Genomic DNA, 26,279 nt, shown 5'->3' on the forward strand with positions numbered 1-26,279 from the left:
ACAGCTGATTGGCCTGGCCGGCGACCTGTTTAAAAAAAAAAAAAAAAAAAAAAAAAAAAAAAAAAAAAAAGACGGGCAGGCCACCGGGCCAGTGACAGGCCGGCACAAACACAATGACAGCCAATCAATGTCCACTTCAGGGTGTCACTGACCATTGTTTTCCACCCCCAACAGGAAGCCCAACACCTACAAACCGATTTTATAAAAAGTAAAATTAGAGATTAAAAATGAGATTAACTCGATTAAAAAACATAACGCGCTAAATATGACTGTAATTAATTAATCTCAATTAACGCGATAATTTGACACCACTATTTTGCAGTTCAATCATCATTGCAAGATAAATTTGCCAGTGGGCGCATGTTGGATCTCTTTCATATACCTTTAATATCAGAGCCTAAAAGCATCTGTATGGGAAATCCTGAATGGTGTACACACATTTAGTGATCTCAAATATGACTTTCTGATTTTAAGAGATGCCATTTATCACACAAAGCATCACTACAAAGAACAAATGATGGATTATATTACCTATATTGCCCATGTGTTTAACATTAAAAGTTAATGGGTGACACTTGCAATATCCTTATCAGAGACAAAATGGGGAAACAACTCTTGGAAGTAAAGTCAGAGTTAAAGCAAAAACCTGCAGCCAACAGTCAACAGGGCCTGGTTGCCTTTGTTTCAAAAAGCCTGTTGGTATTGCTAATAAAAAAATATCTTGATACACTTTAGACATCAGAAATACAGTACTGTGACTTAGTGAAGAGCAAACATCACTGTAGAAAGCAATCTTTACATTCTATCATACCGTTCCAACACAGTGCAGATTTTAAATGACAAAAACAGGCATCCTCACTGGACAAGCTTCATGTTGTGCGGTTTTTATTAAGTGCGATATGAAATGAGAAAATTAGAGTGTATTTTGTTCAGAGTATTGCTATAATTGGACAGGTGTAGCATCTTCAGCATTTTTTTTTTAAAACTCCAAGTCCTGTGCATACATTATGCATTTATATGGTCTATACCAGTAATATAGTATACAGTTCTATCAAAGAAACATCAAAAATACCATTTGTATATTGCATGAATCTATAGTCCCTCATAAGCAAACAAGAAAAAAAAGGTTCATTATTTCAACTAATAAATTCTGCTTACAAAAGAAAATATATAGAAAAACCAAAAAGCTGTTGGCCTGACACAACGCAAAATTCACAAAATTCTTTGTGATCTAGGGAACAGAACATGTTAACAATAAGGCCACTTCAAAAGGAATGACACCCCTCCCCTCCACACACACACACGCACACACTCACAGAGGCAAGGCATGCAGAAACCAGTGCAAATGTGCATGTGAATATGTGCACCTGCACCCACACACACACCCGCTCACTCACTCACTCACTCACTCACACACACACACACACACACACACACACACACACACAGCAAAGTCTGTGTACAGTACATTTTCCAAATGGCATGCAGTTTGGATGTGATTTTGGTCCCTTTCTCCAAAAAAAATGCATCAGCAGGGGATTCAACAAATCTCATTTTGTCATGAATATCCAGATTCTCACTAAATTACCAGTCCTGCTGTTGTTTGTCTAACACGTTGGTGTTGTGTAAATCTGGTTTTAGTACAATGTGATGTGGTTTGAATCCAATTCAGCTGTACATCATTGGAAGAATAACCTAAAGAGACCGTGGGGGCAGGTTCATGTGAAAACCAGAGCCCCACTTCTGATACAATTTATTAAAAAGGCAAGGAAAGTGAATCATAACATTGCGGAATATGGTTAAATGCAGTCAGAACAGTACATCCTCTGACTTGTAGTTGAACCCCTGTCCACCTCCGTGCCCCATCCCAAAGTCTATACCAGAGTCAGGTGAGGTGGGGTTTGAGGAGGGCGAGCAGCCGGGGAGCCTCAGTGACGAGGAGAGATGGTGGCCCGGTAGTTAGAGCCTGGGCCTTGGTACCTTTCCCTTGCATGCTTCTCGCAGTACATCACGTCCCCCACCCAAAAGTGACCTCTCATCTTCAGGTTAAGACCGCAGTCTGTGCAGGTGTAGCACTCCGGGTGGCGGAAGCGGTCATCCATGATGCGCACGGCCTGTGTGCTGCGGAAGGAGATGCAGAGTGAGACGATGTGCAAAGACAGAGCGGGGTGGCCTGATTTCACTGTTTTCTAGTGCTAACAATACTAACAAGTGAAATGCTGTCAGTCAGCGCTGAAATGATGTACCATAGTAGGAAATCATAGAAAAAAGTGGGGAAAAGTTTACAATACTGAATGAAAATAAACATGTTAAAAAGTCATCTAGTTTAGTATTGTGTCATAAAATCCTGCAGCCTGTTGCAAACTGATTGTATCATTTTGCCATGCTTTATGACTTTCTTGAGGACTAGTTTTCATGATGCATTCAATGCCACAATGAACTTGCAACCTAAATGACGTAAAGGCTGGTAAAAGAACATATTAACTTCTAAACAAATAAATCAGTTTTAATCTCAGATGAACCACAGAGGCTTATGACAGGATGAAGGCTTGTTTATGTTGTTATGAAATATCACCAAACTAGAACTGCTAGAACAGACACAAGTCAAGCAGGGGAACGAAGTCATATTAAATGAAAATATAAATAAATAAATAAATAAATAAATAAATCATATACAGCACGTAAGCTAGTTTATACATAATCATGTATTTCTAGTTATTTTACCATCTATTTTTTGCATTATAGACTCAAAGAGACTCAAAGAGTTAATGTCCCGTTTCACACAGAGGCAACATCACGCAGTCACTGACTCTAACGATGAAACATCAGTGAACACGGCAATGTTCTGGTTACAATGGACTTAGTTAAGGTATTGTGTTATCAGTTATCAGTGCAACTGAACAACACCAAGATCCAAGTTTGAAACTAACTAGTTACAACGTAGGATTTAATGCTGACGTTACACCCAAACTTAGCTGGTGCAACAGGCTACTGGAGTATAGCAAGTCACTCCTCTAGTTGTGGGATGATGTCACTGCAAGAACAATCTTGAAACTATATGATTTGCTTAGAAAAAAAAGTGGAGACATCCAGCTGGCTGACCTTCTTCACTGGATTTAATAAGTTTAAACTTTTAAGGGTCAGTATTAAAACAAATAGCTTGATGAGATGGATTTATTTGCAGTTCATTCAATAATAATTGAATGAACAGTCGGTTCAACCAGGTGACCTGTTCTTGCTCATTAGAACAAATTAGACGCACATGCCTAAACACACACACACACACACACACACACATTTTATGTTCTTGTTGAGGAACATCATTTACCAGAGGGCAGGTAATCATTATGATGACTCATTTTTAATCCCAGTGAACGTGCAGCTACAGGTGACATTTTAGTTCAACGGACTCTTACACAATGCTGGTGCCACACTTCTCACAGATGTGGGATTTGCTGACTCCTCCCACTGACGTGGTGGCTTTGGGGGCGTTGGGCGACAGCTTCCCTGGGAACCGCAGAGCTGCCTCTGGATAGTCAAACACACACACACACACACACAAAGTCAGGAACAACAGCCTCATAACGAAGGCACGACAGGTTTGTACCTCTCTCTGACAACCTGTTTATCACATCAACATTTACTCAACTTCATCGCCTTCTGTCAGCCCTACCCCTCCTCCTCATTCTGAGCTTACTTGTGTCCCTCCACTAGCCATCACTAGTTCAGCACCCAGGGGACATGCTTCATGAAATGGGTACTCACACACTGGTCGTTATCACGTCATGAAAAAATGCTATTACCAGCTGGATTTATTTGCTCTGCCATTTGTCAAAGCAAAGGAGGGAAAAAAAGCACAACTACATTCCACGGCGGCCTGTTCACAATAAGAGCTGAGCACACGAGGGCTTTTCTCTCTATCCAGCGCAGGTGATGGCCATATGGACGTCTTAGTCACCATTCAAGAACTCGCGGTCTCTTGTGGGAGGGATGATATCAATGTGGAGATTGTGCATGTGAAACGACCGCCTGAGCTGTTGTAAATTATGTTGAATTTGACATAATAGCTATAATCTGAGAGCGTCCTCTGAAAGGCATGACATACATCACTTCAGATGAGATGCAACCCGACCGCCTCTGCATCTCCATGCACAGCTACAGCTTGGATGATGTAATATGACATGCCATAAATAAAAGTAAACATTCCCACTTACAGCATGGTTCATAGAACCAAATGGTCATTGCACTGTTTGATGTGTTTTTTTAGTTAGTTGCTATGGTAACAAAGCAAGTCAGTAAGGCTATAAAGTGTGTCACACATTCTCAGTATGCAGATGAGGATGTATCTTAACAGAAATCAATAAAAGAGTTGTGAATGTTTTAATCTGGGTGTCCTGCTGTGAACAAACATGGGCACCAGAGAATCAGCTGAAGGGCAGCAGGATGACGCAATAATTGGCGCTGCTGCCTCACAGCGAGAAGGTCATGGGTTTGACTCCCTGCTGGCCAGCCAGGGTGATTTCTGTGTGTGGTTTGCATTTTCTCCCTGTGTCTGTGTGGTCTTCCTCCCACAGTCTAAAGACACATGAGTCAGGTACACTGGAGATCCTAAATTGCCGCCAAGTGTGAATGTGTGTGAGAACATTTCTCCGCCTTCTGCCCAGTGAGCAATGAGATAGGCTCCAACACCCTGCGACCCTAATTAGGATAAGTAGCTTGGAAAATGAACAAATGAATGAATGAATGAATGATGAAAATCAGCTGAAATCTGACATTAGGGACAAGGTTAACATAATATTACGAAATACTATGCTTCTTCTACTAGATCTTCCGGTGAACATCGGGAAACTTGAAAATTACTTAGGAGGTATCATCACACATAATTTTTACTTAACATAACCCCTCAAATGCTACAGACTAGGGCTGCTCGATTATGGCAAAAATACCAAAATAATCACAATTACTTTGGTCAGTATTGTGATCACGATTTAATACATTTACTTTGGAGACATCTTGCATTGATTGAGCTTTTTGTTTGTAACTGTCTTTTTGCCAGTGTATTTCCATGAACTTTAAACATGCCACAGCCTGCCAGAGAGTGAATCTGGGGTTTGAGCACAAACCACTCCAAACGAGAGGGGCCCCCGTAATTTATGACACAAGACAAAATGAGAGCATCATTGCAAAATGGAATTCAGCAGAATAATTGTTTTATCTTGATTAGTTTTTAATAATCATTGGAAGCCAAAATCATAACTGAAAATTAGATTTGACTAAGCGCCCAGCACTACGGCAGACTGTTGTAGTTTAGCCAAACTTTAGTGATGAAAAAAAGTGTTTGTTAACTTGGAATGACAAACAGATACCAGCTGAAATGGAGATTAACTCAACTATGTCAATAACCAACTATGACCAAGTATAGTCACTGCAGAAACGTCAAAACCTTTCATCTAACCTGCATCCAAAACACAGCAGCAACATGTAAGAGTACCACCTAGAGGTGGCAAAAGTGGCATCTCAGTTCCAAATGCCTTTAGTCACTGCTACAAAACCTCTCACCTCAGTCAGAAGTTGGACCAGCAGCACTATGACAACAGGACACATGCCTGGCGCTCTGATCATTCTAAAACACTCATTTTAATGGAAAAGACTGTTCTACTGCATTAAAGTTCTGCAGTGTGTTCTTTCTTCCTTTATTTGTGTGTGTGTATGAAGCTGTGTCCTTCCTACCTTTCTCATCGGCCTCCAAGACTTCTTGCAGCATGCGGAAGGTGTTGGACTGACGAGGAGGCGTGCGGGACTCTTTGTTCTCCTGGATCATCTTGTACACCTCGGAGTCCTTGTCAAACCTCTGCATGGCAAAGTCAGAGCTCGAACTGCTGTAGGAGAAACAAAGTAAAACATCCCAGGCGATCAGCCTTACTAAATCCATACATACTCTCTTTGTGTTTGGTTGAAAATGCACATTCTGAAAGGCTTGCGAGTCTGGTCTGACAAAATCCAGAGGAAATTAAGGCAGGAGCAGCAGCTGACTCTGTGACTTTGACCTCCAAGGATAAAGTCTAGATTGCACACTGCAGGCACGAGGCCAAAACCAGTGTCCAATCACACTGCACACACTCCACACTGAGCTCGACGCCTCTCCTGTCTTTTAGCATACACACTATTGTAACTTTCGAAACGGGCTTCAGGCAAAAGTAAATGGAACATAATGAAGTTAACTGCCATATTGTGGCTAACAGTGGAAGTTATTTATGTAGCGTGTGTGAAATCTTTTCTGATGTAAAGTAACAGTGGTTAAATCTTTCCAGATAGCAACCCCAGTGGCAATAATTGTGTAAATAAATTACAAAATCCCACCGCTTGGCATTCCTTGATGGAAAATAACAGACATGAGATTTCTACCGTGTACAGCGAGTCGGCCACACAGCCTCACATCACCATATAAACGACTTAACAAGACATCTTTATGCTTTAAGGAAAACGACTTGTGAGTAAACTGAGTCCTGTGGTCACTTCCATCCAATCAGAGGACAGCAGTGGCCAGCCAGTTCAGGAACACTGACACCTAATGGCAGTTTATAATGCCAACTAATTAGCCGATTAGCAAACAGCACAGTGGCTCATTTTACAAGCAAATTCTTAACCCCTCGCGTGGTGGAAAAGTGGTTATTTTTTTTTTCCTGCTCCTTTCATAAGTAGTGTGTGGTTGCAGTACCAATCCCTCTCTACCCTATCACTTTGGTTGAGAAACATGTGCACTGAAAAATGGACTGACATATTGGTAAGCAAAGCAAAAAAGAGACACAAAGTATGTCGTGTGTCAGTGTATTTGCCTGGAGGGAGCTTGGGAGTGTTTGCTGTCATTAGAAACTGGCTGGCCAGGTAGAGACTACAGAACCTCAGCCAGACAGGTCCAGGTGTGGTGGAAGCTCATCCCAGCTGAGCTGTCAGCTGCAATCAGTCAACTCGCTCGATACCACATGCCAAGGTAAACCTGTCCAACTATTCACACCTGTGGTGTGAAAATATGCTCCAACAGAGGCTACCTGATAAATTGCCACGTTAAACAGTCAATTTTACAGTGGCTTACTGTGACAAGCACATAGATAGATCCAGCGCTTAAGTACAGTTTTGAGGCACTTTTCAATGTTGTAAGAGTTTATACTTTTACTCCACCACATTTCAGAGGAAAATATTGCTCTTCTTAATGCTCACTATATTTATCTAATGACAGTAATAACTAGTTACTTGCACACTAAGGTTGTACATGCACTAGATATACAGTGTTAAAATCCTTTGCATTAGTAAATCTAACATCAATGATTTAATTCTCTGGACAGGACAGTTTCAGCCCTGCCTTCAGCTTTCTGAGCTTTTCCCTACCCACATGAGCACGGCTAAAACAGGACATGGCTTACAGACAAGACAATAAATGTGTGACCATAGCCAGTTGTAAGTGCCTTTCTTCCTTTGCATCTCTGAACATGGTTCAAATTGAAAACAGACCTCCAAGCACACCCTCCAAGTTCTCCACATGCTCAGCTCCACCCTCAGCAATCCGTTTCCTTGTTCGCCTCTCTCACCATCCCCTTCTGACATGCAATGCAATCTCAAAACAAATGGAAAGTCTTGGTCAAGCTGAAGCAAAACAAATAGCGGCAGAAGTGAAAGCTGTCACAACTGTCTGCACCAAAGTCCCTGTATTTGCAATGAAAGCTCCTATGTTTAACAAAGACACAGAAAGCCTTTGTTGTCCAGATAGCACCAAACATTTAAAACACATTTATAGAATGAGTGCATCAGAGTCAAATTTGTCGCTGGCTTCCACAACCGCACTTGGCACAGAGCACCCATGATTAAGATCTAGTAAAAGCACAGGCCCACAAACAACGCTCAGAATGTGTGCAGTCAAAACATAGATAGGATCACTATGTTAAAGTCAAACCACATTTGTGAAAAATCAGGACAATGGAGGTGTCTGACCGGCTTCCTCGCAGTCTTAACACAAAAATCTGCAATCAGCACCTCCTGAAAAACAAGAAATGAAATAAAACTCTTGGCAAAACTCACCTCAGAAACAACAAGGGAACAAAGAAAGTCAGCACGCCTATTCACTCCGATAATGGTCCTTGCACTTCTAACACTCAAACGGCCTCTCAGTCCATGCAAAAAACACACAAACAGGCACACAGAGATGCAAAACACACACCTCTATCTACACCAGACGAGACAGAAGAATGAGTCTGACTGAAAGGTGTGCCCCTCAGCTGCAACTCATTGGCCAAGCTAAAAAAAAAGGGGTGTGTAAATGGATGTCATGGAGCCTCTCATTGGCTGGGCCGACAGGGGGGAGGGGCTTCGTGTGCAGGCTGGGGTCTCTAGACTGGGGGCCAATTAGGGGGAGAAGTAGAGTCTGACTTTTTGGGGATATGGGGGTGGCTGCATTTGATTCCAGCTGCTGACACGTCATACCACTAGCCTTGGTCAGCGAGGGGGAACCCGGGCCAAAGTCAACCGTCGCGCACGTGAACGTACACACACCAACCTCTCTGGAGACAGTGGATGAAGACAAAAGATGATGTGAAAAACCAGAAGAGGATTTTAATTTCGGCTCTTGGAGTTTTTGCCCTGTAAAGACGCCTATTTTGTCTCAGACAAACTGACAAAGAGCATATTGTGAAGGCAAAAGCAGGAAAATGCAGGACATCGAGTACAAATCACATCCGCAACTATGGCAGAAGTGTGTGACTCAGACCATTAAAATTCAGAACATTGAAAGTGCCAGTTTTGAGCTTTGGCACACACTTTTGAAGGCTGTGGCACGGCAGCCTGTGAATTCTGGGAAATAAATTTTCTCCATATTTCTCCATATAAACTGGAGTGGATTCTTTGAGGCAAGTCCATATTCCATGACTGCAACGGTGGCAAGCAGCCACGTGCTCTGATATGGAGGTAATGTAAGGCTTAGAGTAAGTTATTGTTTAACTACAGACGTCTGAACTGACTGTCAGCACTTGGCGGCCAGCTGATGTTGATTTCTTAAGTCTGAACATGTGCCTGTAGCCCCGTTTGGCCTGCAGATGGCAATGAAAGACTACTTTGGCAATGTAAGACATCCAGTGACTTTCCCCCTGATTTCATCATGGCCATGTCTCAGAGTGCTATTATAAAGAAATATTTAATGCTGGAAAATGCCTATTATCTAGAGCAGGAGGCTACGGGCTTTCCTATGAGCCCTGACTTCACAAACTTATACTTGCGCTATTTGGGTCACCTGTACAGGGGGCTATTTTCCCAAAATGTAATTTTATTTAAATTTTATTTGTAGCTCAGTGGAGAAGTTGTTTGCACTATGGTAACTACCTCTGTGACTCTCTGCATATTTTTCTTTTCTGCATATTCTACTCAGTGCTTACAGCCTGTTTAAGCTGTAATATCTAAGCATGAGAGCAGCATCCACAAGATTTGATCTCTATTTGCAAAAATGAGCTAAGGCCATTGGAACTAAAATCAAGTTTTAGTTTCTTGAGCCTTGGGACATAATGCCATTCATTTTGCATACCAGTGCCACACGGATATGAACTGTTCTGGTGGTGTACGGCTCCACCTTCCTAACTCAATATTCAACCTGTGTGAACAAATCCTTCTGAATGTGATGTGCATACTGTCCTCAATGTGCCGCCTACTAGGGCTGGGCATTAAAGCGATTTTGCCTATGTAAGGTATAACGTTATAACAGCCGCTGAGGGCTCTTTCAAACAAGCCCCAATTCACTCATGTACACAGAATGTGCATGCCCAGAAAATCATGTGTGAATCACCAATCCTATCATCATGCCCTCAAAGACACCCATCAGTTAGTATTAGCAGGTGATGAAAAACAGGAAAATCTAGATTAAAATCAGGAATCATGAAATGTTTGAAAAAGAGTCAGGAATCAATCAGCTGATGGCACCTGGAGAACGTCCTGAGTGAACTAGCTCTGCTCATTGGGCACCTCCCTTATTTGTACTGTATGAGATCATGGCAAAGTTATGTTATCTGGCCAACTCACGCGCATAAGATCATCATACATCATAGGATCATCATGCGTATCATGCCAATCTTTTGTCCCACACAGAAACTTGGCATGCCTCCCTTCACTAGATCATGTATGGATAGATCATGTATGGATGGAAGCCCGGCCTCTGATGAGCATGTCAAGTTGGGTGTCATTCAGCAGTTCTCACTCCAACAGCACGCTTGATGAGACAGCAGCTGCAAACACGTACATCTTCACAATGAATGGAGCATCACAGTTGGCAGCAGACAGTACACATCCCTTTTTCTTAAAAGAGGGTTACCTTACAGCCATTGTGTACTGTAAAGCTGTGTCCTCTCTGTTTTAACAGTACAGATTTTGAGGCTCAAGCTCAAATACTACAGAAAGATTTCTAATGTCCTGGACATCATTGGGCCTGGTTGGGCAACACTGGGGAAAAATGCCTGGTTTCTTCCAAACTCAGATCCTCAGAATGCAGTGCCTACAAAAACAGAGCCTTGTCTTATACTTTCACACCTATATCCAATAACTAAAGTAAAACACGGCACATCATTCAGAGTGACATGATCAGACTGACATAACCGTGACATAATGGTTGGTCATAAACATGAATAAATATTTATGACTGTTGTCATTCAGTCAATTTTGTCAATTTTCCTGCATAATGTCACCATTATGACAGTGTTATGTCAGTCTTATGAAGACAACTTCATAAAAAGTGCGGCCAGGCAAACTGGTTCATGTGGACATCTTTGTACCACCAATGAAAAGTATGTTATTGGAAATGGCAGGCAATTTCCCTTGTATTAGTCGGCCTCTTCCACCTACCTGAACATCGGCCGTCCTCTGAGCACATTTTCAAATTTTTTCTTCAATATGCACAACCATAAGGATGGTGCTCTATAGAGCCACTACTAATAAAGATAAGTGAGCTTTATATACCACTATTTCTCCAGAGGAATCACTTTCACAGTGTGTTTATACAATGTCTTTCAATAAAAGGTTTGGGGAAAGTGTGCCATTTAATTCTCACAATTCCATGATATTAATAAAAATTGAACTGTTTTTATCTCATGTACTTAAAATATATGTTTGAAAAGAATTTCTGAGTCGTGTTACGCAAAGAGATTCTTTGTTTTGGACTTTGTATATTTCGTGGAGGGTAAGAACATTTGATTGATTCATTGACTGACTTATGACTGATAAGCACTTAAAGCTGAATTATGCAGCATTGCCACTGTTTTAGGTAGGTATAGGTACAGGTAGACACATATTTCCAAAGGTGTCACTAAAAGATTAAACATGCTGTCTGTGTCTATGACAGTCACAGTAAAATATTTATTACATCACCTCCCAAAGATGCTCACAGCTGACAAGCATTTAACTTGTTTCCACCTGTTTTCTAATAAACTGCAGTGTTTCAACATGTTTTACACTTGCGCTGTGCTGCGAGTGGTGTTTACCTGCGGCGGGGGGACACAGGCACGTCCCGATCAATGGGGCTGTGGGGCGAATAGCGTCCTGGTGGGGTGGGAGTCCTACTGGACACAGAGTTATTTCTGTAGTCTGGAGAGGAGATCTCCTGTTGAGGGAAAAAGAAAAGAGAGGAAGAGAGAGAGAGGACAAGAGAGAGAGAGAGAGAGAGAGAGAGAGAGAGAGAGAGAGAGAGAGAGAGAGAGAGAGAGAGAGAGAGAGAGAGAGAGAGAGAGAGAGAGGTGAGGGAGGTCAGATCTGCAAACTAAGTCAAACCACCTGCAGCAGCTGAAACCAGCCTCACAGCTCCGAGCTGGCGAACCTGTTGAGATTGTATGCAAGAGCTCAGGCCGTGATGCAATGTTACTGTCAAGGAGTCAAACAAAGAACTGTGTTCACTTCAGAGCCAGGAATTCACGGGCAGTATTTCTAGATCACGTCTCCATCAAGTAAACTATTGGCACCGAACAAATGGAATTTCCTTATTTCAGGAAGTGCTAAATCTGGAGCGGCTGTGTGCTGTGGGAAACTGCATGACTTTGACAACCTGGAATAAAACAAAGTCTGACACTGTCATGTAGGATACGGACAGTCAACATCAGAGCAGGAGAGATTTATCAGCACCTTAAATCTTCACCAGATGGAGAGTCATCACATACAGGATGTTTAAAGTGTTATTGCATCTTCACTTTCACAGATTTGGGTGAAACCTATGAATTTCTGCCACTTGACTGTTGAGTGTCCATGATAAAGGCTAAAACCTTGTCATAGTTTCACTTCCTTTATTTGGTTTCTCTCTCCCACAGGGTTTCTATTGGATGAGCCACACCCAGCATTCCTATCCCGTTGGTTGCTCCTTCTGATCAGCCTCACATTTATCTAACAAATACAGGCAACCTGCATCAACACCATTATCTTTTGATTGCCATCTATATCACAGCTGGAATTTAGACCTCAGCAAGATGACACATAATGTTTGTATGGTAACAGATGTTTGGCACTGACTCCAGTGTTTGTTTGATGGAGGCTGCAGAGCCCACATGTACTTCCACAGGCTCCAGATGCTGTGCAATTCCCGCTCAGTTACACAGGGTAGTTCAGAACCATTCCTCTGGTCATGAAATAGAATAGATATGCCAGGCAGTATTAACTTTATTTACCTAGAAAGCATCGAGGAAATTTACTGAAATTTCTACCTGAATTACACTATTGTTATGACTGCTCGGTTTTATATTGTTCCAAATTTGACACAAGAGGGCGCTACATACATACTGTACTGCAGAAGTTCATAACTAAACGTCTCAGTGGATGTGCCAATGACATTTTTTAATGCAACTCTAAGGAAACAGAGCACAGTTAACAACTTCAAGTGCAAAGGTTGAGTGAGAGAGAGTGGGAGAGAGAGTTAGTGAAATTGACCCCAGGCACATATGCATCCTGAACACTTGGTGCACCTGGTCCCATGTCTAAGCAGCACATAACTCAACCCAGACATTTTTATTGTCAGGAATCCCAGCAAACAAATTGTTTTTAACCACAACATGAGCTCTTGCATCGAACCATGTCCACCTGCACTAGTGGCCAGGTACAGAACATATATAACATTCTCAGTGCACTCCTGCCTGCAATATTCAAAGTAACACAAGAAGTTGATGAAAAGAGGAACAAGCCTCCAAAAACTGTTTCACAAGTTCCAGTCTTCTGGGGAAACAAAGCTATTACTTTATTTCAGGCCTGTGCACAATCCAGGAAAACTGAAACTACGAATCAAAAAGCCCATAACGACTCAAGAGGACACCGTTCACAGCGCAGCTCCCTGTCTTTTCCTCCCTTGATGGTCACCAGCTGGCATCAGAGGTACAGAATCTGCATCCAAGGGAGAAACGTCTCCACCCTGACTCTCAGAAGCAGTACACGTCTGAGACTCCAGTTGGAGCTAATGCTGGAGGCTTAACACTGAGACAGTGGCACTAGTTGAGTCAACGATTGTGCTTCCAATGCCCGCACCCGCTTCCAATTCAGCAACTCTTTGAACAATGTCTCTGTTCTCAATTGAGTCCAATTTTCCTTTTCTTTTTCCTCAGTGAGTGGGCAGATCAGAGGTGCGTGCCAGGAAGCCTTTACCAGAAACGATCACTGGGACGTCCCTCTGTGATTCCTCCCAGGATAAACCTTACATAATAACAGCAGGCTCATAAAATCACATATTCCATATCATCAGTGTATTAATGGATACATACATGTGCTCTCCTGCTGCGAACCAATCTAAAGCGCATATACCTGACAGGCATGCATGCTTTAGAGATTTCTCTCAGAAAGGCCTAGTGAAGCCATATAGTATGGGCACATGAATCCGCTGTAATGCAACTCGAGGCCTGATGTTATGTAAATGTCTGGCTACGATTAAGTTATCAAGTCCTAATCTAGAACGTGAATCTTCATGCTCCCCATCAGCAGGAGAAACCTGCTGTCAGTAAGCTCCCGAGGCCCCGTCTCCAAACAATGTAAGCAAAGCCAGCGATTTAGGGCTCTAATCGCTACTCTGATCTATGAGACTCAAGAGGAATGCAATGAAGTAAAGAAAAAAAACACAAAAGCAACAAACAGAAGAGGGAGAAAAAAAACAAGCGTTCCACAGCGACAGGGAGTATGCAGCTGTGATTGAGCTTGACCTTAGAAGGTCCAGAAAACTTTGTCTGCACAAACAAAACGAGTTCTCCCATAATCCTGATCCATTCTAGTCTCTCTGCTTCAGGCCTGCACCTTTCGTTGGGTTCCCCAAAAACACCTTTGTGATAAAAATCATCCCAGATCCAAGCCACTACACAATAGCTGATCTAAAAGAACTACTGTAAGATGCTGGTGGGAAAGTTCACTATGGCAATGCCAACAAAGCCCCCATGCCTCTTGCACCAAGAAATGCAGGGAGCGGCATGGCTGAGGAAAGCCTTTTATTTTGTCTTGGAGACGGAGCACAGTTCAGAGATGGGAAGAGAGTACTGGGGGAAATCATCAGCCAACTTTTGCCGGTTCCTGTGGCTGGCTGGGGGGAGGAAGCTCTGATTAGAGCTGCTCTCAAACTGTAATCAGAAGCTCATAGTTAACATGCCGGGGGTCATTAGGGCACGTCGCTGGTATGTTACACTGGCCTAGAGGTGAGTATACAATGACACGTCTACCAGTCCACTCTGCACCTTATAAGTCTGCTCTCATAGTTTTGTATTTAGAGAATGTGTGAGTGAATATAACCACAGGCTCCAGAGTCATTTCTTAAAATATGCTATGTTTTTGTTTTCTCTTTTTAAATTTATATTTATGTTCTTTGCTGCTCTGTGAAGCACTTTGAGACAATCCTGTTTTGACTTTGAGATAATTAAATGTAACTTGACATGTAAGAGTGTGGCTGGCTGATGTTCAGGAAGAGCCTTGCGGAGGGAAAGGGAGGGAAAAATGTAGGAGGAGGGACAGTCAAGCGGGCGAGAGAAGCGCTCTAAAACACAAACAAGCCTCTGTCTAGGATTGGCCCGCTTGAAGACGCAAACAAACAGGAAATGTTGAACTGAAGCGAGGGCAGCTGTTTCAGATCAAGGCCCATGGGAGACGCTGGGGACACTGCCAGTGGAGGAGCCTTCAGTCTGGCTCCAAGCGAGCCACTCTGCATCATCATCATTACCACCCTGCAGCTTCAATTACAGGGCATGGGCAAGCGGCACACAGGCGAGATGCTTAGAGGAGCTTTTATTTTGGGAGGCTTGGTACTGCTCTAAGAAAGTGCTATAACTGCTCATTCACTGTCTCCACCACAGACATGACTGCTGTAGTACAATGAGGCAGGGGACAGCAGACATCCTGGGCTGGGTAATAATCAGAGCTGTGTGCAGTATTTCCTATGCAACAGTGTGCATTCATGTAGGTCTTATACATGGGCCTGAGGCTGAGGCTAACATGCTCGTTACCCACTGTCGCTGATGGACCCTGCCTTGTAATTACCTCTGTTCGATGGTGTGTTGCTGTATCCTGATTCTGTTTCGAATAAAACACGGTTGAGAACAGGGCATCACTCTATCAAAATCCATGTAATTAACATTCTTTAGTTTTTTAATGGGCTCATATCCCACTAGAGCCGCTTTATGGGGGGTGGTCTTGAGGTCTGTAGTGCTGATATGGCTTGGCTTATGGACGTGGGGTTACAGACCGAGCAAAGCTCACTGGGAGTGTAAACTCCAGCTGCACTGCGACACCATGGTGTTAGAATCCCATTAGCACGGCTGCCATATGCTCTCTAGCAGGTCAAAACAATGTGAAACCACATAACACTACTGCCAACACGCTCAGTGCTCCTATAGAGAGGCTGTGAAGAGTTCATTTGCACGACTCTATATATCCATTTTAGGAAAAACAATTTCCTCAAGTTCGATATTTAATATCTCTGCAAGCCAGCAGAGTATTATGACTTTGTCAGCTTGGGGCTTAAGCAACCAAATATTCTTTTAAAAAGTACAAAAAGTTTAATTTTGAATTTGCAATCTCCTTTTGGAGCAAAACCCTTCACATGCACAAGTAGTGCACAGTTCATGCTCCGTACATTCAGCCATTAGAGGCCAAACTCAGTCCTTTGTAATACCATCAATTTATTAGAGTCTTGGTCGAGGCTTATACAATCCAGTGTTCAATAACATGGAATGAAGTGACAGAGATCCTTCATGATGCCAGCACTAAAAACAGAGCAGTCCTTCACCTCCCCCTGTCTCCATCACTCACCATGGCCACACACCACCAGACTGGCCCTGATATGAACCATATGTACAAGATTAGAGGCCAAATGAACAGTAGAGAGATGGAGACAACAGGATGTCTGAGAGCATAATTCACTGTACGCAGCATTGCCATTGTCAGCTGCAACAGGGCTCCACTCTGTTTTAACTTGCTGCCTGTCAGGCTACATGTGCGACAACATGAACAACATCCAGCCCCAACCCAGAATAGTGCATGAAAGAGTTAACAAGTGAATGCCACAAAGCATCATGTAAGATGCCACAGTTTGTGTGTAAATGAGTGTGCGCCCCTATAGCATGCGCTCGCACACACTGCAAATACCTTCAGCCCCCTGTCACAAGGCAAAGCCGCCTCATGTGATCACAGTGTAGGTGGACTGAGTGGGGTGCTCACCCAGACTGCCATCAAAGAAGTGGAGATAGAGCGAGGAGGGAACACAAAGCTGAGCATTTATTTATCCATGGAGGGCGCTAAAGGCAACACATTTTTCATCGCTATTAAATTCCCCACAAGACTCTGACTGGTGCAGCATATCAAGCTCATTAGACATCTGGAGTTCATTATGGTTGGACTAAATCGCTGGACTTCACGATATGTTAATTTATGATCACTTGCATCCACCCTTTCAAGTACACAGCACAACAATGAAAGGGGGAAAGAAACAGCCAGGATTTTAAAAGAGTGCGCTAATCATAGGCATTCAAAACACACACACACACACACACACACACACACACACACACACACACAGCATAAATTCTCTTCATGTGCCTAAATGAGGTGCCTAAATGTGGTGCCACTTGTTTAACAGCTGATCTGTTAAATCCCTCCAAAAAAATCCCTCACTTCTGAAGTGATACCTGAAGGTTAATGAGCCTGACAGGATCACAACTATGATAATTAGATGTGGCAAATATTACACAGGCTGACAAAACACATCTGGTCTCTCACTCTGGTTTTGCACAGAGGTACAGTGCATTATGATATAGTACGATATTGCTTTACATTCATCACTGTATGATGGACTACAGCCTGCTACTCATATTTCTAGGTGAATTTCAGTTAATAGCTCAAGCATAAATCTCAAATGTCAGCAAGACATACATTTACAGTGTCTGACTGTAGCAACATTATTCTTCAGAGTGTTAAGTACAGATGCTATTTTACCAGCTCAACAATTATGATTTATGACCAATAAATGAAACCATAGTAACCATTATCCCAAAGCCAAGGTGTTGCCCTCTGTAAAACTAGGGGAATATATGTTTACGTGTGTGGTTCTGCTGGCATGAATACACTAGGAGGCCGGTGGCCACACAGTTCCCTTGACAACAACTTATGGAATGTTGACACACGGCTCAACCACCTTCGTAAACAGCACTAACTAGTAAAAAGACCCATCTCTCGCAGCCAACATTCCCCCATAAAACGAGCAGGGTGAGTGTCCCCGTGAGTGCGCCCCGGGGGCCGAGAAGGCCAGAGGAATCAAAAGTGCCCCAGTTTGCTTTTCCACTCCAGGGGAAAGAAAAACAGGCATGGTGATCAATCAGAGGGGATGAGGAGAGGCATGCTGCCCATCCAGGGGCCACAATGGAGCCCAAGCTTAACGGCTACGAGTCCACGTGAAAAGGCCTCACTCTGTCTACTCACAGAGCTCGCAGTGAGCAGAAGAGAAAACATCGCTCAACCATAGCCGCCTCTTGCGCCAACCCCCCCCAGCACACACACACACACACACACACACAGGCTCGGCTTGCCTCCGTCAGACAGCACGCCACCCGTCTGCCAAACCAAACAACAGCCCCGCTCATGTCAAACCTGAAATAGCATATCATTCCCAACCACCGTCGTCTAGAGATAGATGTGTGTGTATCTGTGTATTTGGTGGCGGTGGAGAAACTGCCGCAGGAGGTGAATTTACCTCCCGGAGTCATCGTTGTGGAAGATAATGACTTCAAATGTGTGCAGTATAAAATGTACAATTTTGACTCCGTTTGAAAAACATAAACTGATAGTTGTAATTCTTAGTGCCAAGCCTCCATTTCGGCTCCAAAGCTACAACCACAGGTTTGCACTCCAATTCACCACAACCTCCAAAATAGACCAGGACAAAACCAGTGGCTGGCGTGCAGGCTGGCCTGCTGTGAGACAGAGGGATGAACGGATAGACAGATGCACAGATGGATAGATGCAGGACCAATGGATGGATGGAGGGATAATCACCCTGCCCACTCTGGATAAAGAGCTCAGAGATACATGTCATCCAGCCAAAGCCACCCCACCCAGTGTCACCCTGCAGCAGCTGGCCATCCTGTACCAGGCGGGTTATTTATACGGCAACCACCCTATCCCAGCACAGGATGAGGCAGCCCACCAAGGCAACCCTCAGGAACCTCAAAGTGCAGCAACTGGAAAACCCAGACTAGGAGTCCGGTCCTTATGATCCAGTGACGGGCCATGTCTCGTGAAAAGCAGTTTGGTTTTGGCCCTGCTCATCCCAACAGAGATCCCGTTGTGGTCACTTCCTGATGTTATAAACAGATGCTCTACTTCGCTCCGAATCATGAAGGTGGCCCGCCGGCTCAGAAACAACCTTACGCCCGGCCTCCAGGAATCTGAGGAGGACCTCCTCCTTTAGTCATGGTGGTGAGCCAGCAGATATAAAAGTCCAGAAACACAGCCAGGCATGTAATGGCACCACAAAATGGGACTACAGAGGACCGTGTCACGCCTAGTGAGATTGCATCCAAACAATTTTAGTATTAACAAAATGGGACTCATCTCAAGCCAGTTTCCACAATATTCATTCATACTTCACTGTCCACCTATTCATATTCAGCACCGACAGGGTTTCTACAGTAAGCACAATATATACCGATACAAATCTTTCTCCACAAATTGCTTACTTTCTTACACACTACTGATCCGTGAGGAGAAACTTCCCTACCTCCACAGGGAGGTCAGAGGTCAAGCTCAGCTGCAAAACAGCAGCTCCGGAGCTTTTAGCGATTTGATGTTTTGCTCAAAGACACTTTAGGAGGGCGAATGCATCCTGTCACAAGGACTTGAATCCAGTTTTGTGGTTAAAGGCCACTCTCCTTGCTGATTACGTCACCTTGCTGCCCTTTTGAAATCTTGATAGAGATCGGTAGACTTCCCACGGACATTTATTCACATGCCCAAATATAAAGTGTAGGCAACTTGAGGGTCGAGGCAAACCTTTACAAAGGGAAAATTGTTTCAGCTAAAATAAACCAACCACAGACAAAAAACAAGACATTGCATACACAAGCACAGCATTTGCACAGCAATATAAAAGTGTACAGAAATAGGCATAAAGATCAAATATATTGAGGACAAAGTGAAACACAAGAAACTGTATTATACACTATATGTATTTAACTGTAATTTGTGTATTTAAGGCATGCAGTTCATAATCTATTTTGTTATCAGTATACTGCTTAACTAATCAGCAGCTTTTCAAGTGTTAAACACTTTCTACTCGCTCCATATTTCTTAAAGCCATGTGTGTTGTGTGGTGCTGCGACCAGTTCAGACTCCTTGGCCTGGCACACAGGACATTGCCATGTTGGATCAGTCTTAGGGCCCTGCAGAGCGGTGTGATGGCTTAAGTACAGTTTGGGAATGTCGGAGGGCTCCCTAGTGTCCACTCCCCATCCTCTGACTCCCCCCATCTCCACAAGCTCCCATCGCACAACGACAGGCCTTGTGACGCTCGGGGGAAAAACCACCGGCAGCCTTCCAGAGCCCCTGCCATCACAGCCACTATTGTACAGAGGCATTTTCTCAGGATATCCAACACCCTGGAAAATGGGGGATCCTGTTGCGCATCCCACTCTCCTCACTCAAGGAGCCAAAACAGGGGTGGAAAAGCCTTTTAGGAGCTTTTCAGAGAGGCTGATCACCTGATACAGTGGCACTCTACACCTCTCAGTCAGGACAGAGGGCCTTGTCATGGGGGTCCCAGCCTCAGCGCTCACTGGGCTGCTGTGTTCCTGCCAGGCGGAGCAGCACAACGCACAGAGTGTCTGCGGCAGGCCTCTTCCCAGCCGTTTCCCCACCGAGCGCTCTGAAAGGACTCCACTCACTAATCCCACTACCGCAGTGGGAGGCTCATCACCACTTTAAAATAAGGGAAGACATGCTCTGGAGGAAGAGGCCAGGCGAAATACCCACTCTCTTCCCTGAGGCTGAGGCTGGGTAACGGTAAACACTGAGGCTGTCAGGCATAGAGAGCAGAGCAACCGCTCCAAAACAGCTCTCAGCCCAGTGAAAAGGAAAATGGGAAGGATGCAGTGGATTTAAGACATTCTATTTCCAGCTCTTTGTACAACATAGAACTGATTCAACTTTTTAAAAACAGCATTCCTCACAAATCAAACCTATTACTTGGAATTAATACGAAGCCACTGAATGAACAATAAGAAAATAGCCATATTGAAGTTGATATTGGAGCAGAGGGAGATGGAAGGAATGCAATGTCTCCCAGAGGGTGAAAAAGAGGATATGGATTCCAAACATAAGACGAAAAAAACAAGGGGAGAGAGTGAAGTGAATTTTAAAAAAGGCGAAGAAAAGGGAAAATAGAACCCCCGGTGTTGTGACCAAAGATTCAAGGGCCTTTGGCCCACCTGCCTCCATAAATACCACAAACATGCAAGGCCGCCCCAGACGTCCAGCTGTGACAGAGGAGCATGCTGGGGAGTTCATTCCTCAAGTCTTGCTGATAAAGCTCTCAGCCACGAGACAGCTCCTAATCGTCTCCACTCCAGTCTGCCTGGAGCGCCTGTCGTCCAACTGAACATCACATAGCTCGCCCGTGTCGTTTGGATCTGTTTGCTCAGCCAGTAAATCGGAGAGCTGATTCATGTCTGCACACACAGTCATCCCCCGCACCCTCCCTGCCTTAAAACAACGTCTTGGAAGGAGACAACATGCCATGTGTTATTAAATCAAATCAAATAGTTATTAGCCTTTAAATAACATAGCGCAGAGAGAGGAAATCTATCTGATGCTGTCCTTAATGGCATGTACTTTGCTGGGACCAGATTTATTTGGCAGACAACACTGATTACAGCATCTTTATTTGGCTCTTTAGCTAAGAAAACAAACATTTTATTCAAAACTGTTCTGGGAAAAGAAAGTAATCATCATGTCCTGCAGTAGAAAGAATTCCTTGGACTCCAGTTAAGAAGGCTAGTGAATCTATTTTGTTTTAATGGGAAATAAATCCAGCCTATACTGACACTATCATTGTCAGAGTTTGGACATTGTACTAAGCAACACTGCATCTGAATCTCATTTATCATGTAAACAACACAAAGAATCCCAAAATCCCAGAAATTTTAAAATGGCTGTTCGCAGCCAGCGGTCTCTTAGATGGAAAGCTTGACTGTTTTGAAGTTCCAACCTCTGGACAGAAAGGGCATATTTATCTAACTTTATGTAATGTCCACGAGTTATAAAAATGACTGGAATGCCTTCAGCCATTAAAAAAAGGTCCTGTATGTTTTTTCCTGCTTCCTCATCTCCCATGTTGTGACTTCAGTGGGACCGAAGCTTGAGACTAAGCATTTAGGCATAGCTGAAATAGCTCATGATGAACTTTCCCACAACATTTTCTCTCTTTAACTCACTGAAGTCTTTCCAGACGCCTCGTCCCCCTCTCTTGGTTTTGTTGGTGGAACAGTAAATAAGCGTGGCAAACTTGAGCGGCAGTCTAACGATAACCCCAAGTCCGTATTTTACCACTTACAGAGACTAATGAGTCCCTCTCCATGCAGATAACTAAAGGTTAAGGGCATTGTTTTAAGGGAAAGTAATTGTTTTCCTCTTTGCAGTAGGTTCTGACTTTAAACACTGCCAGACTGTTGTTCAGTTTAATGTCAGGCATTTTAAATGATTGACCTTTTCGTTTATTCACTTCTTGCTAAATGTCAACCTGGTCTGCATCCTGCCTTTCCTCTAAAAAGCCCTCCAATCACTGTAGAGCACAAACCTTTGGTAGGGCATCTTCAGTGGAACAACAGCATAAACAGTCAAAAGGAAAGCTGAAGAGTACAAAATATATTGCACAAATTATGTTATTCTTCTATTCTTAAAATATGTCATTCTTATGATATTTCTCCCAATGCTAGAAGCAAAGCGACAAAAACTCTTAATCTGTATAATTAACGTAACATTGAGCCCAAACCAAGCTCTGTGAATGAGACACTGACTTTGGGGACATTTGTCCAAATCTATACACTGTATCCACTTCTACAGTACAATAGTTTATTTCTGTTGGTCCTAAATTGGAAAAAGTACCAGGATAGGCTGTACAAGATATCATCCTGAGGGCCATCAGTCTCATGTCCCATTTCTTCCCAATCACGGAACCCATCGGCGATCGTCTGACATCGATTTTAGCCTCTGGGGATGAGGGCCAATTTTCTCAGGTTTAAGCAGAAACAAACCAGAAACCACTTCCATTTCTTTTATTACACCAGTCGAATGTTTCTCGACACAACACACAAATAATGATACTAGGTGTTTTAGGCTCATATGACATTTCGGCCAATGCGTTCCCTCTTTTGCTACCCACAAGGTCTGTTTATACAACCATTAACAAACAGCAACTATTTGGACTACAATGGAAGTGGAAACCAGAAAGCTTCCAATACTAAAATCTTGCCCCTTGCCTATAGGCTCTGTGTATGGATATATAAAGTCTGTATAGTATAGTATAGCAAAGTCTGTATATATAAAGCCTGTGTATAGAGATTAATTTCTTATGAGATAGAGAGATTTATTTCTTTTTGTGGGACAGCACATATTCGGGAACAGAGCAAAGACTTCTCTTTTGGTTTTGGCTTGGGGAAGAGAGCAATTTCATGCTCACTCAGAGACAACTGTCCTCATTTAAACAGAATACATTTTATGGCTATAATTCAGTGGTGTTTCCCTTCAATGGGGAGTCTTGACTCTCCATCACACAAAGTCCTTGGGAGCCTGAAAACTGGTGCTCATATGAGGACCAACAGAGGGGCCTTGACTGGTAAAAAAAAAAAAACAACAAAACAGGCCTCTATATGAAAACCCACTAGAGACCAACCTGTGACAGTGGTCTTGACAGTCTGTGACTCTTCTCGTCTGGAGACCATGAGCGCAGCTGGACACTGTAAAAATAAAAGACACAGCAGGGAATCACTGATGTATATCTATGACAGACAAGTTTTCTTCATACTTTCCTTCACACAGGGTAACTTGGATCTGTTCGTGTTTAAATACCCCTTTTGTGATGTTCTTAATCTGTTTTTCCCCCATGTATGGAAACAAAAATGATAGTGTTGCGCCTGTAGCATCCCAATTTTTCATTGGTTCATTCAGAAGATACATCAAAGTTTGAATGGAAATATAATTACAGCTCCTAAAATTTGATGTCCTGTTAAAATGTTCAAGTACCATACAATTTTACATTTGCAGCGATAAACATGCTGTAAGAATCGGGTTATTAAGATTCAGTGATAATACTGAGTGCTTAAAAATGATGTGTTATGGCAACATTTGCTTTAAAATCAGGCACGAGTGCACAACAGGGTGATCTGTCGGTCCAGAGCGGGGATCAGATTTGAGCTTGAACTGTGACCTACAAAGTGGCCCAGGAGAGTCAACAAACAGGCACGCAGAGAGAGAAAGAGCGGTGAACGTTCCACATTCTGCCTTTTGTTAATGTGAATGAAAACGGTGGAATGTGATATCCTGTGCATATCCTTTGTTACTACGGCACAATCCCATGGCTCCACTTTCTGTCTGTAGCTCTTGTACCTATTGACTGCAGGCCTGTTTTGGAGTCAAGGGAGCACTTGTTGCAACCTTTTGTCAAGACACAAGCCTGTCTAAACAGTGACAGATAGGTTTCTAAAAAAAAAAAAAAAAAAATACTCAGCTGTCTGTCTAAAATGTCTGGAACTTCTTTCTGCAGACGAATAGCTTACATATATCTTATATTTTACACTATGTTCAGGCAGGAGGGAAAATCCGATTTTTTTTTAATCTGATCTGTCCACACTGTAATTTCCAAGTGACCAGATTGGGTTTGTGTGTTCAGACAGTATAATCTTTTGCAGCCATTACAACACTGGTTGTCACAGTAACTATGTGGGCGTGGGCATGCTGACTGAGGGCGCGTCTTCTGCCCAAAAGCCATGGGTGCTAGCATCACAAAGAACAGGGTGGCATCTCCCATCTTGTTATGCAGGCAGGAAATCATATTTGCTTCCCTGCTGGTTGTTCTTTGTCGCAACGTGTGGCATCGAGTGTTGCGTGGAAAGCACCGAAAACAAAAACAAGCCCATAAAAACACCCCTGGTTATCTGATCTGAGTGGTCAGACTGGGCTGTACTTTCAGATGTATGATTTCAAAATCATATTTCTAACCACCTCCACTTGTGGTTTATATCCATGTGTTATTTTTGCTGTTCGGCAAATATACTGCACTTGACTATCAGACAAGCAAAAAAAAAAATCTGACTTGATTATCCTGTCTGGTGATGCTGTGACTCAAAACAAAACTGCTGTGTGTTTCATATCAGTCTGCACTGTGTGTACTGAGGTCAGACACAACAGGAGATGAGCACTGCTGTCGAGCACCTCTTGTTGTTGGTTGGTGTGAGCCTCTCCCTCTTCCCATCGGGGCTGGCGGGCGGCTCAGGCGAGTACGGACCAGGGGACAGAGATGCAGGGCTGGAGATGGTGTATTCTCTATAGTTCTGGTTCTCATCTCGACTCACCAGTACTGCTTCCTATGGAAAAAAAAAAATCAAATCAAAGGAATGGCTTCACATTGGTTTGTACAAATATAACAACAGCTTGGTGCAGAAATCCTAATGACTGCTTATACCTGTAGCACAGCTGTGAAAAGTGCAAAGCGAACCCTTGTGAACCTTGGAGAACGTGGGTATGTTTGAGTATTCTGACATAAAAATCAGACAGATCTACATTTTATTCAACATCACCATGAAGGGCTGATAATACACCGAGTCATAGATATTAGCCTTGGGACACAGCAGCAGTCCCGCATCCCAGTAAAACACAGGAGCAACTACTGATTTACTGCAGTCTCTTGTATCTCTTCCATCTGTCCCCGGGCCTCAGAGTTACATACTATCAGTGAAATGATAAATAAATCAAAAATCACATAAGAATGCATCATTCCAGCTCTGCATGACTTGCTGTAAATCTTCAATAAGAAGAGGTTTCATAACACTGGGAGATACTAAGAGAAGCCCATGTGGTGAACAAAAATATATTATTCCACTGGGATGAGACCCTGTATGTAATGCCACGTGACAAAAAGATGGAGGATAATGTTCTGAACAAAGTGTATGTGAAAAATGTCTAAGCTGGCCAAAATGACTGCTAGTAAGCCAAATCAATTGAAGACAGACTAAAGCCCCTGATGTACTACAATACTGACCTGGAAGCGTCCAGCAAGCTGTTCAGGGGTGCTGATGCCGTTGGTCTGTCCGGGGCTGGGTGGATCAGGTCTGGGAAAACAGGAACCCAACAGAGATCAGCTGACCGTTAAAAACCGATAATGTCTGACTACACTTGAAATCCAAGTTTTCTTTCTCCTTTGCACAGAATGTGGGAAGGAGACTGAACGCTATCACTCAGCTGAATTTCAAAAACAAAGACCAGAAGTCAACTGAGGTTGCCGGCGATAAATAAATCAGTAAGGTATTTAAGGCTGGACAAAAGGACATTCTAAACAAGATGATTTACTGTACATACGCACGCAAAATAATGTAATAAACCCTTTCATGGAAAATGCTGATTGCAGCAAAAAGTAATCTGTATACATCTTGTATAGTCATAATTCAAAGTTAGGAACATTTCAAGCACAAGCTGGTAATCATAAAAATGTACTGAAGTTTGGCATCCGCTTTGCTAGCGTGCTGTGGATTATAACCGCCGGTACATTG

General features: G+C 43.2%; 1 protein-coding gene across 1 annotated transcript in view; it reads right to left on the bottom strand.

Moving 5' to 3' along the window:
• Nucleotides 1–863: 863 nt before the first annotated feature.
• The window catches only part of pdlim2 (PDZ and LIM domain 2 (mystique)), a 39,879-nt gene continuing 14,463 nt past the window's right edge, over nucleotides 864–26,279 (bottom strand). The window contains exons 4-10 of the mRNA XM_030060010.1: nucleotides 25,772–25,841; nucleotides 24,946–25,097; nucleotides 23,408–23,471; nucleotides 11,508–11,626; nucleotides 5,731–5,879; nucleotides 3,417–3,528; nucleotides 864–2,121 (exon numbers count right to left, since the gene is read on the bottom strand). Coding sequence (XP_029915870.1) covers nucleotides 1,929–2,121; nucleotides 3,417–3,528; nucleotides 5,731–5,879; nucleotides 11,508–11,626; nucleotides 23,408–23,471; nucleotides 24,946–25,097; nucleotides 25,772–25,841 — 859 coding nt within the window. The 3' untranslated portion in view covers nucleotides 864–1,928. The remainder of the gene's footprint in view (nucleotides 2,122–3,416; nucleotides 3,529–5,730; nucleotides 5,880–11,507; nucleotides 11,627–23,407; nucleotides 23,472–24,945; nucleotides 25,098–25,771; nucleotides 25,842–26,279) is intronic.

This window comes from Myripristis murdjan, chromosome 9 (assembly GCF_902150065.1).
Source record: "Myripristis murdjan chromosome 9, fMyrMur1.1, whole genome shotgun sequence".
NCBI lineage: Eukaryota > Metazoa > Chordata > Actinopteri > Holocentriformes > Holocentridae > Myripristis > Myripristis murdjan.